The sequence below is a fragment of the Lissotriton vulgaris genome, chromosome 2_1 (assembly GCF_964263255.1).
Source record: "Lissotriton vulgaris chromosome 2_1, aLisVul1.2, whole genome shotgun sequence".
NCBI classification, from domain to species: domain Eukaryota; kingdom Metazoa; phylum Chordata; class Amphibia; order Caudata; family Salamandridae; genus Lissotriton; species Lissotriton vulgaris.
In genome coordinates this window covers 32,421,242-32,441,100 of record NC_141687.1, presented here as the reverse complement: position 1 = coordinate 32,441,100, position 19,859 = coordinate 32,421,242, and the positions used below count along the sequence as shown (strand labels likewise).

Sequence of the window (19,859 nt, the reverse complement as noted above, 5' to 3'; positions counted from 1 at the left end):
AAAGGATGAGTGAAAGGAGGACAGATGGAGTGAGAGAGTGGATGGATGAGCAAAGGGTGGCTAGATAAATGAATAGATGAAACGGGGGATGAATAAGTGAAAGGAAGGATGCCTGAGTAAAAGGATGGATGGATGGATGGATGGATAGATGGATGGATAAGTTTAATAGATAGGTTTGAAGATGGAGGGATAGATTTGGATATTGAATGGCAGATGGATGGATGCAATTATGACAGACTGAATGGTGGATAAAGATTGAATTAATGGCGGAATATAAAGGTGAAATGGGAGATATCAGCGATCAGTGGGTCAACGGAAGAATGGACAGATGCTTGATGGAAGAAGCAAGTAAGCTCTCCAGGGAAGGGTCGCGATGACCTGCTTCCTTTCATTGGTATCATAAGAGCTTTGGTTGTAAGTGGGGGATATTTTAATTTTCTGGCTACTCCTTTGTTTGGACCTCAAATTCTTAATTTCTTTTCAGAGTACGTTGTGCAGACAGTGACGTGTACTTTCCTCTAGAGAATATCACTGTTGTACGCGCCCTTCTACCAAAGGTAAGCTGAAGATCCCTGCAAGAGAACCTGCTTCACCTTTGCAGAATGGACCTTGGGACATTGTGCAACTGGCTGGGTTCTGACACTCAATTTTCGAAAAATACAACGCTGAACACACACATAATAAATCTTTTTATTCAAAATATATCTCTGCTGTTTGTTGAAAACAGATTCTCAGTGCAAGAAGAACAATGATGACATTTCTAATACTCCTCACCCTCTTCTTCCTCTCCTTCTCCTTCCACGCTGTCCGTTCCCACCTCTTCGTAATCCTTCTCCAGGGCGGCCATGTCCTCCCGGGCCTCCGAGAACTCACCTTCCTCCATCCCCTCACCCACATACCAGTGGACAAAGGCACGCTTTGCATACATCAGGTCAAACTTGTGGTCCAAGCGAGCCCATGCCTCGGCGATGGCTGTGGTGTTGCTCAACATGCACACGGCACGCTGCACCTTGGCCAGATCCCCACCAGGGACCACAGTGGGAGGCTGGTAGTTAATACCAACTTTAAAGCCAGTCGGGCACCAGTCCACAAACTGGATGGTACGCTTGGTCTTGATGGTTGCGATGGCAGCGTTGACATCTTTGGGCACCACGTCGCCACGGTATAACAGGCAGCAAGCCATGTACTTACCGTGGCGCGGGTCACATTTCACCATCTGGTTTGCCGGTTCAAAGCAAGCATTGGTGATCTCGGACACTGAAAGCTGCTCGTGGTAGGCTTTTTCTGCCGAGATGACTGGGGCGTAGGTGGCCAGGGGGAAGTGGATACGGGGATAGGGCACCAAGTTGGTCTGGAACTCAGTGAGGTCAACATTGAGCGCACCATCGAACCGAAGGGAGGCTGTGATGGAGGACACGATCTGGCCTATCAAGCGGTTGAGGTTGGTGTAGGTTGGACGCTCAATGTCCAGGTTCCTGCGACAGATGTCATAGATGGCTTCGTTGTCGACCATGAAGGCACAGTCTGAGTGCTCCAGGGTGGTGTGAGTGGTCAGGATGGAGTTGTACGGCTCAACCACAGCAGTGGCGATCTGTGGCGCTGGGTAGATGGCAAATTCAAGCTTGGACTTCTTGCCGTAGTCAACAGACAGACGTTCCATCAGCAGGGAGGTGAAGCCGGAGCCAGTGCCCCCGCCGAAGCTGTGGAAGATGAGGAAACCCTGGAGCCCAGTGCACTGGTCAGCCTGTGGGAGTGAGAAGAGGAAGAAGTTAGTATAAAGGTAAGAGAGCATAGAACAAGGACTATCACAGCATAGGATCATGTTACTGGGGTGTTGGGAGAGACCCAATGTCCCTACTGTGTTACTAAGACCCCTAGCTGGAATGCACAAGCCCCTGTGCTCCCAATGTTGATAATACTTTATCAGGGTTCTGCCTACAGTCTTGTAGTTGTGAGGGACCCACCAACTGACATGAGGTATTCCAATATTTCACACACCTGAGGTTTGGGTTGTTTTCCTAACCTGGTGCATTAGAACGTCTCCTTCTCTTCTCCTAAGTCCCCAGCCCCAGATTTGCTCCTTGCCCTTGGACCTGTACAGTGCTCCCCGGCCTCTGTTAGGGTTTGTGTATGCACACTTAACCTGAAAGATGTATTCCTGTTTTAGACTACAACATAAAAAGATACTAGCCATTCCTACTTATTTCCTCCACACTAAGCATTAATGAAGGGCCTTTTAGAACTTCTGTGTTCAATCAATCAATCAATCAATCAATCATCGCATTTATATAGCGCACTACTTACCCAGAGGGTCTCAAGGCGCTGGGGGAGGGGGCTCTGCTACTGCTCGAACAACCAGGTCTTGAGTTGCTTCCTGAAGGCGAGGTGGTCCTGAGTCAGGCGGAGGTGGGTGGGGAGGGAGTTCCATGTCTTGGCGGCGAGGTAGGAGAAGGACCGTCCCCCTGTGGTGGCTCTACGGATGCGGGGGATGGCAGCGAGGGCGTGGCTGGTCGATCGAAGCTGGCGTTTGGGAGCGTAGAAGTTGAGGCGGCTGTTGAGGTATCCTGGGCCTTGGCTGTGTAGGGCTTTGTGTGCGTGGGTGAGGAGACGGAAGGTGATTCTCTTGTTGACCGGAAGCCAGTGCAGATCTCTCAGGTGTCCGGAGATGTGGCTGCGACGGGGGATGTCCAGGATGAGTCGTGCTGAGGCGTTCTGGATCCGCTGGAGTCTCTTCTGGAGTTTGGCGGTGGTTCCGGCGTAGAGGGTGTTGCCGTAGTCCAGTCAGCTGGTGACGAGGGCCTGGGTGACCGTCTTCCTGGTCTCGGTGGGGATCCACCGGAAGATCTTACGTAGCATGCGCAGGATGTTGAAGCATGACGAGGAGACGGCGTTGACTTGTCTGGTCATGGAGAGGGAGGAGTCCAGGATGAAGCCCAGGTTGCGTGCGTGGTCTGTTGGTTTGGGTGCGCTGCCTAGGGTGGGGGGCCTCTACTCTAGTTTCCGCGAGCCTCCTTTGAAGGCCGCATGGACTCCTAGGATACCGAAGAGCAAGCCATAGTTTGACTCTCAGCCGAGAAGGCGACTGAAATACACCTGCTGGGACCTGTGGGTACAGGAAGCGACCCATGATGTCCCTGTGTACCTCAGGTAGGCTCAGCAGGTAAGAGTCGAGTCACAAGTCGAGTCAAGTTTATTAGCATAGTTACCTAAAACCATTGCATAAAAGATCACCATATAAATCTCATAAAAATGATAAGATATTATAGAGACAAATGGGAGACCATTGTGGATTACGAGTTAAGTTCTTGAGTGTGTCTCAATCTAAAATGATGCATCCTTGAAGGCGCAGCCCTTGAGAAAGTGAACTCTCCCATCAGGCAATGGTTTGATATTTAAATATTGTAAAGCTGTGAAGATAAAAAAGGTCAATGCAGGAATTTTTAAGGCATGTCTGCAAGAGTTTATTGAGTCAACTGTGAGCTGTTTAAGGCCAATAGTCCCAGCCTCAGCCTGCTGCATCTTTTTAACCACCAGTGTCAAAAATTGTACTAAACGGCAGTTCAGCTGTGGGTCCTGTGGTACGAAGCAGCCAGCGCGGCTTGCCTCCTGGTCCGAACCCCTCTGTGGTTAAAGTGAGCTTTAAGAAGCTGCCTCCTTTCCCTCCAGGGCTCTTTGCGGGTGCACAGGAGGTCCAGCACATCTACTGTGGAGCTTCCACATGGTCGGCGCGTGGAACCTGCTGGATCCCTAAACCCCTACAGGGGGTGCTGAGTGCAAGGTAGGAGAGGGCAGCAGCACTGAACAGACCCTGAATACTGTAGCCAGGTTCTGAGAGCCAGTGCACAACTGCATGAAAGTTGAACTAAAGTGCATTGACAGTACCCGAATAATGCACAAAATGGTTCCTTTCTACCTGAATCTTACATAAAATGTCTATGTAAATATTGCGTAAAATGGCTTCATTAACATTTCTGAGGCCGCCTGCCACAATATTGCACAAGATGGCTAACTGTCTGAATATTGTACAAGATGGCTACCTGTCTGAATATTGTACAAGATGGCCACCTGATTGATTATATTGCACAAAATGGCTACCTGATTGAATATTGTACAAGATGGCCACCTCATTGAATATTGCACAAAATGGCTACCTGGTTCAATATTGTACAAGATGGCTACCTGATTGAATATTGTACAAGATGCAGCCCAGGCCGGTAGTGGGAGTACCGGCCGGGCGTTGATGTGTGGAGGGGGAGGGGCAGTGTGGGGGGTAGGAATGTATGGATTACGGAGTTTAACAGGTAAGTAAACATATAAATAAATAAAATGAATTTTGTTGCGTGCATTGCATCACCAAATGCAATGCAGTGCGCGCAACAAAATTTGTTTACGGAATCTGCACAATTCGAGGAGGAGAACAGCACCTTCATTACCAAAAGCAGTAAGACCAGTGGACCAGAGTAATCCATGAAACATCTATCAGGGCACGCACCAGTTTCCGAATCCGGTCCAGCACCAAGTCGATGATCTCCTTGCCGATGGTGTAGTGCCCACGGGCATAGTTGTTGGCAGCGTCTTCCTTTCCGGTGATGAGCTGCTCAGGGTGGAAGAGCTGGCGGTACGTGCCCGTGCGAACCTCATCTGAAAGGAAATGGTTGAAAACAGAAAGTGGTCAAAGCACAGCCTGCTCTGGGTTTCTGCTAATAGTGTTCAACTGGGGGTGCACAACTCTTCCTTACCCACTGCAACCCCAACCTGCCAGCATTGGCACCCTAGACTGTGCCATGGAGTGGAGACCCAAGAGGCAGGGAGCATTTCTACTCAATCCATCCATGTGAGGTGGTACCAGACTCTTTGTGAAGCAGAAGCCACAACTGCAAGGGAGCAGAAGATGAGCCATGGTCCAGCCCCGGCCAACGGATGAGCCGATTAGACTATTGTTTGGTGAGGCATTGCCCAGCAGGCCTGCTCTTCAAGGCATCTACAGAGGCTGCAAGAAGGCTTCAGGTTCAATGTGATAATGCCTTCAGCGCTAGTACAGTAGAGGGAGGCACTCAAGGGGGGCACAGCAGTAGCAGATATAGGGCAACAGTGGTAAAGTAGTCCATTGTACAGTTCAATGCAAGCCTGGACTGGAGGCGGAACACAGCCAAACGACCAATAGAATTTGGTGAGAGATAAATAATCCAATATGTTGAGCCAAGATGGGAATCACAAACTCTCCAGTCAATAGCTGAAAGGGACAGGTGACAGAAAGTCAATGATTGTAAGGAGGGGACCCAAAGAAAAGAAAGCAAGGGTGGCGCTTCACGTCCCTCAAAACTTGTTACATGGATCAGAAAACCTATGGCAAAAAAAGAGATCCCCGGTGATTAACAGAGAAATGAGAGCAAAAGGCGCCCTCGTAGAGGTGAATAGCCTCCTGTGAAATGTTCAAACTGTTGTCATTAAATATTGATTTAATTTTCCCTTGTGGTTGTCTCTCGAGATCCCCCCTCACCCGGCCCCACTGTCCTACCCCTCTTACCTGCAGCAGCCATGGCTGGTCATCGTTGGCCCCAGTTCTAGGCACCTGGAAGACCCTACCGGTGCTTCGCTGCCACGCCCCGTGACTCACCGATGACCGTGGCGTCCATACCTCACCCATGGACACCCCGAACACAGTGAGCTAACGTCTGCCACACCCCGTGACTCACCGATGACCGTGGGCTCCAGGTCTACAAAGACGGCCCGGGGCACGTGCTTCCCGGCCCCTGTCTCGCTGAAGAAGGTGTTGAAGGAGTCGTCCCCGCCCCCGATGGTCTTGTCGCTGGGCATCTGTCCGTCCGGCTGGATGCCATGCTCCAGGCAGTACAGCTCCCAGCAGGCATTGCCAATCTGGACTCCGGCCTGACCAACGTGGACTGAAATACACTCACGCTGTGGAGGAGGAAGAGAGGCCATGTTATGGAGAAGGATGAGGGTGGAGGAGAAACGCGTGTCCAAGGTGTTCTAGGTGGCAAGTAATGGGACCCTGGGAGAGGGTGCTGGGGGGTACAGGCACACGCAACAGGTAGGGGAAGAGTAGCCAAGTGAGGATGATGCTAAGGAAGAGGACTCAGGGACAATGGAGGGAAGAAGAGGCTCTGCGGGGGGTGCGGATGACCATGGGGAGGAAGAGGCTTCCAGGACATTCATGTAGAGAAGAAGAGGCCCTGCGGGGGGCATGCAGAAGGACACTCCAAGGAGAAGACAAGGCCATGCAAGGTGATGATTGAGGGACATTCCTTGGAGGGAAGATGCGGCTCTGCGGGGGGTGCGGAGGAACATGGGGAGGAAGAGGCTTGCGGGACATTCCATGTAGGGAAGAAGAGGGACACTCTTGGAGAGGGACCTTGGAGAGGGACACTCCAAAGAGAAGACAAGGTCATGCAAGGTGATGAATGAGGGACATTCCATGGAGGGAAGAAGAGGGACACTCTTGGAGAGGGACCTTGGAGAGGGACACTCCAAGGAGAAGACAAGGTCATGCAAGGTGATGATTGAGGGACATTCCATTGAGGGAAGATGCGGCTCTGCGGGGGGTGCGGAGGAACATGGGGAGGGAGAGGCTTGAGGGACATTCCATGAAGGGAAGAGGGTGCCCGGCCGAAGAACATGTTGAGGGAGAGGCTTGAGGGGCACTCCATGGAGGGAAGCGGGTGCCCTGCAAAGGAGCATGCTGAGTGAGAAGTCTGAGGAACACTTCATAGGGGGAAATAGATGCCTTGTGGGAGAACAGGCTGAGTGAGAGGATTGAGGGACACTCCATTGAGAAGATGAGGTCATGCGAAGGAAGAAGCTGGGGCAGAGGACAGACACTCCCTGGGTGAGAAGAGAAGGTCTGTCTGCGGCCTGCACTCACCTGGCTACTAGCAGGTGAATGGAGCTCACACGTGGAACAGGTTGAGCAAGAGGGCACAGAGGTTATGAGACGACCACAAGAGAACAGCGTGGTGAAAAGGACGGAGACTGACAGTTCTTACAGGAGAGCAGCAGTCCTTGCCATCTGCACAGTGCTAGGGGGAACCGTCTCCAGTAGCAGAGTGGTCCTGGAAGGGCCCTGCACCTCTAGCGAGTGCCTGATGGGCCAAGCATGTACTTCTAGTGAGTGATTGATGGAGTAACCCTATACTTCCAGCGAGTGCTTGCTGGGGTGACCCATTACTTCTAGCGAGTGCTTGATGGTCCAGCCAACCCTGTACCTCTAGCGAGTGCTTGATGGAGTAGTAACTCTGTGCTTCCGTCCGGTGGAGTGGCCCTATGCTTCCAGTCAGTGGTCGGTGGGGTAAGCATGCACTTCCAGTCAGTGTTGGTGGCGTGTTCCTGTACTTCGGGTTGATAGAGTGGCCCTATACTTATGGTTAGTGGTTGTGGGACTCAGGTGCGCAACGCCCATAGTGCCCAAAGGACTTCAGCCCCCACCTGCACACACCCTTCCTCTTGTCGTGTGTCAGCCCGGGCTGAGATAGCTTCCTGGGCACACACACAAACAGTTCTTGAGCTGCTGTGGGCTTGCGTCCATCTTATCGCAGTCGCACCCGAGTATTTGACAGGTCTTTAAAAGACCATTTACTTGTTGACAAGGTTTTTTTCACCCCTCCTTAGAGCCCCCGCATCTCCAATCTGCCTATTGCTGGAAGAATTACCCACCCCCCAAAATTAATCAATTGTGTAGCTTTTCGGTTTCCCGCATCAAGCGGCGGGTGCTAATAAGCACAGTGTGGATTGTCGGGGCGGTCCAACGTCCTGCCCAGTGGTTGGGGCGCAGGTACATAGTTGTATTTCTAGTCTGTAAGGTCTTTGTCCAGATCCTCCCCCTTCAGTGGTCTCCGGTCATCCCCTGTGACTTCCTGCCGGTGACACTGAGTGGCGCATTGAGGAGTTGGAGGCATTGCGTTTAGGTTGTGGCTAGGTGTCTTTTTGAGTGACAGGCGCGTTCGTTAAGTGAGATGTCTCACATACCAGGGTAACGGACAGGAGGCAGAAGGGTCCCGGCAGGACCCACAAACTGGTGGGCTGCATTATGACATGACACTGGGCATCTTGATATCAATGTAATGGGACTCTGGCATTGTGGGCGGAACTATACAGTTCTAACTGCACATGGGGAATCCCTTTATGGAAGAATGGTCCGATTATTTAGCGAAGAAGCCCTCCTGGCGGAACGCCGCGTGTTCTAACCTCTCCGGAAGCAGGCCCTCACAGTGAGGTAACTCCCAATTCATAGCCACGGCGAGGTCCTACTGGGCTTTCATCCAAATGACCACTTGCGCAAGAAGGTCAAATGGTGTTTTAAAAAGGGTCAAAGGTTGGGTGATGGAAAAGCCAACCTGTGCAGTTTTAAGTTGTGCAACTTATATGGCCTGGGAAGAGTGTGTACAGAACAGCACAGGAGTTGACAGAACATGGGAAATGCGTTTCCAAATCTGGCACCAGACCACAAGGTCAGTCAGACTTATGTAGGCAAAGACTTATGGCAGTTCTTGCATAGTCCCTTCATTTCAGAATTGAAGCGTTGCCTTAGGTATCCCTGGGCAGAAAGGAAGGCCAGACAGGCAGCCAGGGGATCATGTGTGCAGGCTGCATCACCTACACAGCATGCATTTCTTCAAGTGTTGGGTTGGACCCCTACAGGACATCAAGGAATAATTTAGCTATGCTAACTTGCCCTACCAAAATATCTTGGCCATCCACCTTGTTGTTCACATCAACTGCACATGTGGGCGTTTCAATTACCTGTGCATAGTTCATTCAGATACACAGTATCATTTTAATTTAAATAATCGCTGAAGTTGCACGCTACAAGCGCGAGAGTCCCTCAATGTCAGCAACTGCCCACATTGTCAGCAATGAAGCTGCCTGGGAAGTCTGGGTGCAGGAACCACAGATTAAACTGAACCCGCTACAGTTCGGCAGGAAAGGAGGGAGGTTGAATTGATTGCCCACTTAGCAGTATGACTATTGCACAGGAGGATGGAGGGCGAGTCAAGGCGCACGGGTGGTGTGACGGCAACGCTAGACTGTCAGCTTATGCTGGTTAGGATGTTCCGTGTCACCAACCAGAAGGTGCCAAGTGGCAATAATCTGTAAATGGGTTTAATATATGTGTGTCTCTGGCCTTACATCTGTGTAGAGCCATTCTCATTTAGAGGTACGCCCAGGTAAAAATTGTGTGCGAGGTGGGACAGGCTATTGGGTATGCCTTGCCAGGACAGTGACACACACTTCACACGAACTGGAGCCCCTGTAAAGGATAAATGCTGGAAACACAGATTGGGGTACGTTGGGCTCAAAAATCCTCTTCTCGAAGATGCCAGGCATTTTGTTGCCAGGTGCCATTGAGTGACAGGCAAGGGCATTAAGGGGCGGTATTAAGTAATGAGGTCCTTTGCAGGGATGCCGAGGGGTCCCAGCGGATCCACTGAAGGTGCGCTGCAGCTGAACATGAAACTGGGAACTTTAGATTCCGACACTCTTGCTGGTGTAAGCATTTAGGGCAGGGGTCTCCAAACCGGTCCTGGAGGGCCGGATCCATGCCAGATTTTTAAAATAACTACATGTATCTCAATGGGGATATCCCAAAATCTGGCATGGATCCGGCCCTCCAGGACCGGTTTGGAGACCCCTGATCTAGGGTCACAGCTGGATAACAGGTACCCTGCATCTGTGATCGGACGGCAGTTAAGCAAGCCTGGCAAGCTGCGTAAGTTGTCACTCCACGAAAGGCCGAGGTGTCTCCAATAGTGGGCACACTACATATATTCTTTTAAACCAGATTCAACACCATTAATGTGTTCACCGGGGTTTAGCAATATAAGAGGTCTGTGCAATTGGACTTCTTTGTGGAAAAGATTGACCTTATACAAAAAGACTTCCCAATTCCTAAAGTCGACCAGCCCTCAACCCCCCTTCACCAAGGAGCAAATGCAACTAACAATCTTAACACCTTCACACCAGTATCGCTTGACCTCACCAGGGAAGTAATTCTTGCCTGCAAATCAGGTGCCCCCTCCGATTCATGCCCCCCAAAAATTCTCCACCAGGCAATCGAAATGGTCAATCCTTTGATAAACAAGATTGTTAATACCTCTCTTAATACAGGCATAGTCCCTCGCCAATGGAAACAGGCAGTCGTAAAACCACTGATGAAGAAACCCAACAAACCCACCACAGAGCTGGCCAACTTACACCCAATATCACTTCTCCCAGTTCTGTGCAAGATTACAGAACAGATGGTGCATAAAGAACTAAAAAGGTACGTGGAGACCAACAATATCTTGCACCCTCAAAAATCGGGTTTTAGATCTAGCCATTCCACAGAAACAGCCTTGATCGAGCTCTCCGACTCCTTAAAAATCTTGCAGGACCAAGGAAAGAACGCCGTTCTAATCCTATTAGACCTCACAGCGGCGTTCGACACCATCTCCCACACAATACTGATAGGGAGACTTAGAGATATCGGAATCTCAGGGGTAGTATTGTCCTGGATTATTTCTTTTCTGACGGAGAGATCTCAAACTATCGCTTTAGGCCCCTTCCTATCCAAGGAAAAAAAGATCTCGTCAGGAGTTCCCCAGGGCTCTATTTTGAGCCCGGTCCTGTTCAATATTTACATGATCCCTCTCATCTCCCTCATCGAATCATACGGCATACTTGTAACATCGTATGCCGATGATACTCAGCTCATTGTTCCCCTGGAGAAGAACTCTACCACTGCCGAGCAAAACCTTAAGAACTGTTTGAAGGATGTGTTTCTCTGGATGGACAAAAACCATCTTAAATGCAATGTCAGTAAAACAGAGATTCTTCCTATGGGAAAATCACAACATTTCTGTCCCAGTAAGTGGTGGCCTGAAGACTCTCCTGCTCCCCCACAAACGGTGACATCAGCAAGAAACTTAGGGGTCTTATTTGACACCGAACTTTCATTTGACCAACACGTGAGAAATGTTGCAGGAAACTGCTTTAGCATCATCAAATCCTTAAAGAAATTCTTTGACTTCCTGCCCATCGACTCACCGAAAGCCGTCACTGTAGCCCTAATTCTCGCACGCCTGGACTACTGCAATGGCCTGATGGCTGGCACTAAGAAAACAACTCTAAAAAAACTCCAAAGTGTACAACACGCGGCAGCCAGACTGGTCCTTAAATTGCCAAGAAAATCCTCAGCGTCAGCTGCCCTAAAAACTTTACATTGGCTACCCCTCCACAAGAGGATTCTATTTAAAATCCTGATTGTTGCCTTTCGAGCTTTTCACGGTACCGGCCCGAAGTATCTTATTAAGCGTTTCCCCCATTACATTCCAACCAGGACATTATGATCAGCAGGAGAAAACCTCATTAAATTGACCAAATTCAACCTCAAAACCAAGGGGGGTAAAACCCTAACCTTCCTATCCTCCAAGGCCTGGAATGCAATGCCCAAACATCTTAGACGACTCACTCAGGAAAAACAGTTCAGGAAACATCTGAAAACCTGGATCTTCAATCTTCCAGAGGAGTACGTATGGACAGCCATTTAACTCTAACCCACAATTGTTTGCACTCTGTTCTATTAGCGCCAGGATGCTCCTTCCGGAGCGATAGTTGCGCTCTAAAAATATCCAATACAAATACAAATACAATTGTCTGATCAACGGGGCGAAGTAAGTACACTCTAGAACCAAGGGTAGATGACATGTTGCTTCAGGTAAGCTCAAATGCCCTGCCTGGCTCGCTATATTGTATTGTATTGTATTGCATATTGGATTTATATAGCGCTTATCACCCAGGGGTCTCTAAGCGCTTGCCTTGGGAACCCGTCCTGGCTTTTCCCTGTGAGATAGCCCCTACAGGGCATCCCCAAGGTGAAAGCCAGGCATCCCGCCGCGGGGGGCCGTTGTGGAGATTAAGCAAGCTTAATGCCCAGAGTTGCAGAGTGTGAACCCATGATTCGAGTAGGAACCGAGGCGAGAATTATCGAGTCCGTGGACATTTGAGCTCCAGACCCTGCCGCGTCGGGAATTGAACCCTGGTCCCGGGTCTGACCTCTGCTTCAGGGTCTGCCTGCTCTAACCAGTGAGCCACACTTCTCCGCTATATTAGCCAGGGTGGGGACGCGGTCAGCCAACATAGTGTGCTGCTGTCCCAATAACTGGGGAAACAAGGTGTCAAGCACAAAAGGCTACTATGTAAAAAGAACATTTGGCACGTCCAGTATTCAAGAAAATTTAAATTTAACGGAGCAGGTAATTTTCCACTGCTGGGGCCGCACAGGGTGGGCAGTGTGAACCCCCAGATTTAGGAATAATCTAGTACGAGGGTAAACAAGGGGTTGGCCAATCCGAAATGTTAGGCACTATAATGCAGACAATGCACATTGGATTAAATCAAACAGAATCACAAACCTGGAAAGCCTAGGGGGTTTCACCACCGAAGGAACTGAGCAGGCGACATTCCCCTAAGGACTAAGGGTTACATGGCAAGTGCATGGGACACACTTGCTCATTGTCACATACTTCTAGTTATGAACCTTCCTGGGCACCATGATTTAACAATCAAAAAGGACTGTGCAAATGTTGGGTCAACCTCAACAAAATATGTGCACTCTGCTCCATGGGCAGGTTACGGGTTGCTTCAGTTAAGCATAAAACTTCTCGACGTGATAGCCAAACTATACAGGCGGGTTGTGGGAGTGGTCACCTAACAAGAGGACGGCTGTCCCATAGATTGGGGTCACAGGTGTTAAGGCACATACAGTGCCAGAAGGATGGCAACTACAGGTTGCAGATGGTTGGAGCCTACATTAGCCTGAAGGGTAATGTAGCCGTGGTTAAGGTTATACCTCCCTTTCCCACCGAACAGGTGCAATTTCTGTAAGAAATAAGGGATTCATGGCAAGTACAAGGGGACACTCCTTCCTATTGTCACTTACTCTGGTCCATCAGGCAGTAGCCTGCCAGGTGCTTTTCAGGGACACTCAATGGCATACTGGAGTTGCATGAGGGAGGAGGTAACGTGCAGTGAGGCAGTGTGGTCCCAGCTGCCCGCAAAATGATTATAAAAGAATTGGCCAGCAAGGGGTTTTGTTGATTGTCTATTTTACAGCACCATTAGGACCTGTATTGAATCATCAGGGTACCTGAGTCTGAGATTAATCAGTGGCTGTCTTGGATTTATTTATTTCTTAGAAAAGAAGTCCAGTAAAATCAGAACAAACAGTGTTACCACACTAACACGTTATATACAATCAATGAAAGAAATGAGAAAAATGAGAAAAGCCAGGATTTTGTATTATCTGAAAGTTATTATTCAAATCGAATAGGGTACATACATGGATATTAATTAGATATTCAAGGTACTAGTTGTATCTTCCTTTGACATATCTAAACATTAAGTCCAGACTGCTCAAACATACAAACAGATGATTTCAACTCAATAATCAGAAGAAAATCAAAGTATGGCAAGAACTCAAAATATGCAGAGATGGACTAAAGTAGTCGACGTTTCGGTCTTTTTGGAGATTTTCACAAGACCATCATCAGGACAGAAAAGTTCTATATACAATTGATGACCCTTTATATTTCTTGAATGTACGTCTATTTAGATTTGAGACGACCGCAACACTTTAAATCATGGCGTTGGTTGGGGGCCAAGAATGATTCTTTTATGCCAAAATATCACTGTATTAAATGAAGGAAAATGGAAGTCTCTTGTTCTACATAGGGATGCTGTCTATGATTTACGACAGGGAATCCAGCTTCGGTCGGTTTCCAATACACTTGTATATTTTTAGAGTTTTAGATGTGACCGCATCAGAGAAGGCTTCCAACGAGTCCGGTAAAGGCTTTACTTTGATTTTCTTCTGATTATTGAGTTGAAATCATCTGTTTGTATGTTTGAGCAGTCTGGACTTAATGTTTAGATATGTCAAAGGAAGATACAACTAGTACCTTGAATATCTAAATAATATCCATGTATGTACCCTATTCGATTTGAATAATAACTTTCAGATAATACAAAATCCTGGCTTTTCTCATTTTTCTCATTTCTTTCATTGATTGTATATAACGTGTTAGTGTGGTAACACTGTTTGTTCTGATTTTACTGGACTTCTTTTCTAAGAAATAAATAAATCCAAGACAGCCACTGATTAATCTCAGACTCAGGTACCCTGATGATTCAATACAGGTCCTAATGGTGCTGTAAAATAGACAATCAACAAAACCCCTTGCTGGCCAATTCTTTTATAATCAACCTTGCCCGAGCCCGCAAGGGTATATTGGGTTGCTCACCTACATATTCAAAAAACAAAGCCCGCAAAATGAGGCTGTGGCAATGCTTGCAACTGGGAATATTAGATTCTAACAGTATCATTGTTAATATACGCACGACTCCCTGGCCATGCGGGGTATGTATGTCCCGCCCTGAATTTTAAGGTGACCAAAAGATAAGCCGAATGCGGCTTTGATTTAAGGGAGGGCAATCATTCCAGGGATAACAAAGTGAACTAGGTCTAGAGCTGGATTGAGCTCCAAGGGACACGTGATCGAACGTTAGCTAAGCAAGCCTGGTAAACGGGAAAGCTGTGGCTACACTAAACTGCGCAATACGAGCTTTCTTGGTCGCCATGGTTGAGCAATCGAAAATGCCTGTAAAAATGTCCGGTCAACTTCAACTAACTATGTGCAAGCTGCTCCCTGGGCAGGTTACAGGTTGCTTCAGTTATGCATAAAATTCCCCGCACTCCTAGCCAGAGTAGACAGGCTAGTTGTGGAAGCAGTCATCTAAACAAGTGTGCTGCTGTTCCATAAATTAGGGAAACAGGTGTTAGGCACAAAAGGGCTAAAGGGATAGCAACCACAGGTTGCAGGAGGTTGGAGCCTACATTAGCTTGAAGAGTAACATAGCTATGGCTAAGAGTAGAGCTCCCTCTTGGGTGGTCATCACATTCCTACAAGTCATGTGAGGCAGTCGAACAGTCCCGGAGAAGGATGAACAGCGCTAGCGCAAGTTTGCAGAGCCATGGGGCTTTGCTTCATCAGGCATGGGCTAATCCAGATGAACACCAGAGGTGATTGTGGAAAGTTGGGGGTGCACTTGTCACAGGTGGAAACAGACCTGTTCCTACTGGAAATGAAGGAGGCCTGGGAAATAGCAGGTTGCAGGTGAGAAATTAGCTGTATAGTTGGGGGGGCTTTTTGGGCATCGGGCCACCTCCAGAGCTGTGGCGGAGTTACAGGGCGATCTGGAAGAATATGGGTACAGAAGGGTACCTCTGCAAAGACCATAATAGGGGTGCCAGAGCAGGGCTGGAATGGCCGTAGCAGGCACTGGGCATTTCCCCGGTGGGCCGCCGGGGTTGGGGGCCGGTTTTGAGCCCCTGAGGGCCGATTTTGGTACAGGGATGTTTTTGCAGCATAGCTGCAATTTCTGCATCTGTAACGAAATCGGCTGAAACCGTCCGTGGCAAACAGCTAGGCCTCACCGCCAACCCCCGGGGTTCAGCCAAGCACTTTGCCAGGGCCGGTTTTGGTTCCCAGTCCGGCCCTGTGCCAGAGCCAAATCCCTGGATTCCTCATGGCAGGTTCCTGGAAGAAGTCCGTCAGCACCCGCTAGTCCTTCATGCAGTTGTGGGCCTGAACAACCGGGGGCTTGCCTTGATATGCTTCGCTCTGAAAGGGGTGTGAGTAATAAGGGACCAATGTGTCACATGATCCGGAAAGAGGATCACCCCATATGGCGTAGCACTGATTGGGTTCTCCCCAGTGCTTGGCTCATCAGGCGGGTCGTGGCAGCATAGGTCCGTTACCGCTGCCTGCCCTTGGACCGCCCGTAAGACAACCCACCATATTGCATACTTTTGAATGGAATAAACCTGCAGCAATAATTTTCCGAAACAAAAGTTGTGTTGTGTATTTATATATAGTGAATAGGCAAACAATGACTATTATATAACTTTGGACGATCTGCACAGGAGTAGTAGGGCCACAGTCATGTCAATTAGAATGAATTTAAGCTGCTTGTTAAAATGAGGAAAATGATTCATTTGAACTACTGTGACGGTTATGATGACTTGTTATAATTCAGCATGAAATTATAGGAGAGGTCTGTAAAAGGTGTTATTGAGTTTTATTAACAGTAACACTGGTTTGGTGCCACGTAGGAATGAAAATACCACCTCGTGAAGTAACGAAGCATAGTGCATTGTGGGATGTGTAGTTGAAAGGGGGAAGGGTATAGAGCTTCGAGTCTGTTGTTTAGTTTTGTTTTCCACTCTGACATAGGTAGTCAGCTTCACCTGGGGCTGGTTGAAGAGAGCGGGAAAGTTCAAAAGTTGGATTGCTCCAACAGAATCAGTTCAGGTTTATATATGACACGCAGGTCTCGGCACGCTGAATGATAATAAGGAGAGGTAACGCTCCGAATAAAAAAAAGAGGAGTACAGTAAAGAGACCGATTGTCATGATGCCCCTGACGAAGGGAAAATATTCCCGAAATGCAGTGGGTTGTTTTTAAATAAATCATGAAAAGTGGAATGCTACCTGCGCCTTTGAAGTTTTTGGAAAGTAACAATGAACAGTGAATATGAATAAAACAAATCGAATAAATGAGATGAAAACAGAATAATGTATTGAAAAATATGTCATGAGTGGTGGTGCCTGGGGTCTGAGGCTGGCCCCTCCCCCCTGTCATGAGTGGTGGTGACTGGGGTCTGAGGCTAGCCCCTCCCCCTGTCATGAGTGGTGGTGCCTAGGGTCTGAGGCTAGCCCCTCCCCCTGTCATGAGTGGTGGTGCCTGGGGTCTGAGGCAAGCCCCTCCCCCCTGTCATGAGTGGTGGTGACTGGGGTCTGAGGCTGGCCCCTCCCCCTGTCATGAGTGGTGTTGCCTGGGGTCTGAGACTAGCCCCTCCCCCCTGTCATGAGTGGTGGTCACTGGGGGTCTGAGGCTGGCCCCTCCCCCTGTCATGAGTGGTGGTGACCGGGGTCTGAGGCTGGACCCTCCTCCTGTCATGAGTGGTGGTGCTTGGGGTCTGAGGCTAGCCCCCCCCCCCCTGTCATGAGTGGTGGTGACTGGGGTCTGAGGCTAGCCCCTCCCCCTGTCATGAGTGGTGGTGACTGGGGTCTGAGGCTAGCCCCTCCCCCTGTCATGAGTGGTGGTGCCTGGGGTCTGAGGCTGGCCCCTCCCCCTGTCATGAGTGGTGTTGCCTGGGGTCTGAGGCTAGCCCCTCCCCCCTGTCATGAGTGGTGGTCACTGGGGGTCTGAGGCTGGCCCCTCCCCCTGTCATGAGTGGTGGTGACTGGGGTCTGAGGCTGGACCCTCCTCCTGTCATGAGTGGTGGTGCTTGGGGTCTGAGGCTAGCCCCCCCCCCCCCCCTGTCATGAGTGGTGGTGACTGGGGTCTGAGGCTGGCCCCTCCCCCTGTTATGAGTGGTGGTGACTGGGGTCTGAGGCTGGCCCCTCCCCCTGTCATGAGTGGTGGTGACTGGGGTCTGAGGCTAGCCCCTCCCCCCTGTCATGAGTGGTGGTCACTGGGGGTCTGAGGCTGGCCCCTCCCCCTGTCATGAGTGGTTGTGACTGGGGTCTGTGGTTGGCCCCTCCCCCTGTTATGAGTGGTTGTGACTGGGGTCTGTAGTTGGCCCCTCCCCCCTGTCATGAGTGGTGGTGCCTGGGGTCTGAGGCTGGCCCCTCCCCCCTGTCATGAGTGGTGGTGCCTGGGGTCATGGGTGGTGGTGCCTGGGGTCTGAGGCTGGCCCCTCCCCCACCCTTAGGGGGCCCTGCACTGATGTTCACCACTGACTGGGCTTCCCTCATGAAAGGTTGAAATGTTCAAGGTGCCCCGGGTGCAGGTGGCCCCAGTGACTGCTGTAAACTGGGCGGCATTGGTCTCCACTGGGAGTCTGGGACGCTCGTCTGTCGCCATGGAGACGGCTCCTGGACCTCCCCGTCACCGGGAGTGCCCTGTCCAGACCCCAGGAACTCTGCTGCCCCCCTCCCCCCTCCCTGTGCACACCCCCTACCACGTGCTTTCCACTCACTCGCCGGCCCCCACACGCTGCCTGCCTCTGTGTCTTCCACTTATCTCCCTTCTGGCCCCCCCTACTTCCCCCCCCCCTCCCACACACACACACACTGCCTGCCTCCCCTTGCCGTCACCGCCGCCACACCCGGGTCCCCTGGTTGCGTCCATGCTTTACGTCCCGCCTGCCACCCCCCCCCCCCCCCTAGCCCCCGTCCTCCCCTCAACGGGCCCGCCCCCAGGGGCACCCACGGAGTCACGGGTACCTTTGTACAGATAGGGACACACAGCAGCAGGCGCAAGAGGCAGGGGAATCAGCAGGTACAGAGAGGTACAGGCATCAGCAGGTACAGAGAGGTACAGAAATCAGCAGGTACAGAGAGGTACAGAAACCAGCAGGTACAGAGAGGTACAGACATCAGCAGGTACAGAGAGGTACAGACATCAGCAGGTACAGAGAGGTACAGGCATCAGCAGGTACAGAGAGGTACAGACATCAGCAGGTACAGAGAGGTACAGACATCAGCAGGTACAGAGAGGTACATACATCAGCAGGTACAGAGAGGTACAGACATCAGCAGGTACAGAGAGGTACAGACATCAGCAGGTACAGAGAGGTACAGACATCCGCAGGTACAGAGATGTACAGGCATCAGCAGGTACAGAGAGGTACAGACATCAGCAAGTACAGAGAGGTACAGACATCAGCAGGTACAGAGAGGTACAGACATCAGCAGGTACAGAGAGGTACAGACATCAGCAGGTACAGAGATGTACAGAGAGGTACAGACATCAGCAGATACAGAGAGGTATAGACATCAGCAGGTACAGAGAGGTACAGACATCAGCAGGTACAGAGAGGTACAGACATCAGCAGATACAGAGAGGTACAGACATCAGCAGGTACAGAGATGTACAGGCATCAGCAGGTACAGAGAGGTACAGAGATGTACAGGCATCCGCAGGTACAGAGAGGTACAGACATCAGCAGGTACAGAGAGGTACAGACATCAGCAGATACAGAGAGGTACATACATCAGCAGGCACAGAGAGGTACAGACATCAGCAGATACAGAGAGGTACAGGCATCAGCAGGTACAGAGAGGTACAGACATCAGCAGGTACAGAGAGGTACAGGCAGCACCAGGCACAGAGAGGTACAGGCATCAGCAGGTACAGAGAGGTACAGACATCAGCAGATACAAAGAGGCACAGACAGGTACAGAGAGGCACAGACATCAGCAGGTACAGAGAGGTACAGAGAGGTACAGACATCAGCCGGTACAGAGTGGTACAGGCATCAGCAGATACAGAAAGGTACTGACATCAGCAGGCACAGAGAGGCACAGACAGGTTCAGAGAGGCACAGACAGGCACAGACAGGGACAGAGAGGCACAGACATCAGCAGGTACAGAGAGGTACAGAGAGGTACAGACATCAGCAGGTACAGAGAGGTACAGACATCAGCAGATACAGAGAGGCACAGACATCAGCAGGTACAGAGAGGTGCATGCAGCACCAGGCACAGAGAGGCACAGACAGGGACAGAGAGGCACAGACAGGGACAGAGAGGCACAGACAGGGACAGAGAGGCACGGCTTGGCGCAGGGAGGCTGGTGCCGGACTTACCATCTTGCCGGGCTCCTGAGGTCTTCGATCCGACTGCTATGACTCGGAGGACGAAGGTGGCCCCCGTGCCCGCTGCCCGGGCTCTTATACCCGGGGCCCGTCTGTTGTTGGTAACCGCGGGCGCGGAGACGACGCCAGGCAACGGGGGAGTCCCGCAGGGAGGCCTGGAGACCGCAAACACAGGCAGCGGGAGGAGGGGGGGCAAACACAG

General features: G+C 50.4%; 1 protein-coding gene across 1 annotated transcript; it reads right to left on the bottom strand.

Moving 5' to 3' along the window:
- Positions 1–672: 672 nt before the first annotated feature.
- Positions 673–19,730, bottom strand: LOC147729506 (tubulin alpha-1D chain). The gene is made up of 4 exons (XM_086954383.1): positions 19,649–19,730; positions 5,697–5,919; positions 4,493–4,641; positions 673–1,744 (listed from the first exon to the last, which is right to left on the bottom strand). The coding sequence occupies exons 1-4, from the start codon at positions 19,649–19,651 to the stop codon at positions 761–763; spliced, it is 1,359 nt and encodes a 452-aa protein (XP_086810509.1). The 5' UTR covers positions 19,652–19,730; the 3' UTR covers positions 673–760.
- Between the last annotated feature and the right edge of the window lie 129 nt (positions 19,731–19,859).

Bases quoted from the DNA above. Each gene is read 5' to 3' on its own strand.
- LOC147729506 (XM_086954383.1), bottom strand. The intron at 4,642-5,696 runs GTGAGTCACGGG...ATTTCCTTTCAG, and splicing joins CCTGGAGCCCACGGTCATCG to ATGAGGTTCGCACGGGCACG. The intron at 1,745-4,492 runs GTGCGTGCCCTG...TCACTCCCACAG, and splicing joins TGGACCGGATTCGGAAACTG to GCTGACCAGTGCACTGGGCT.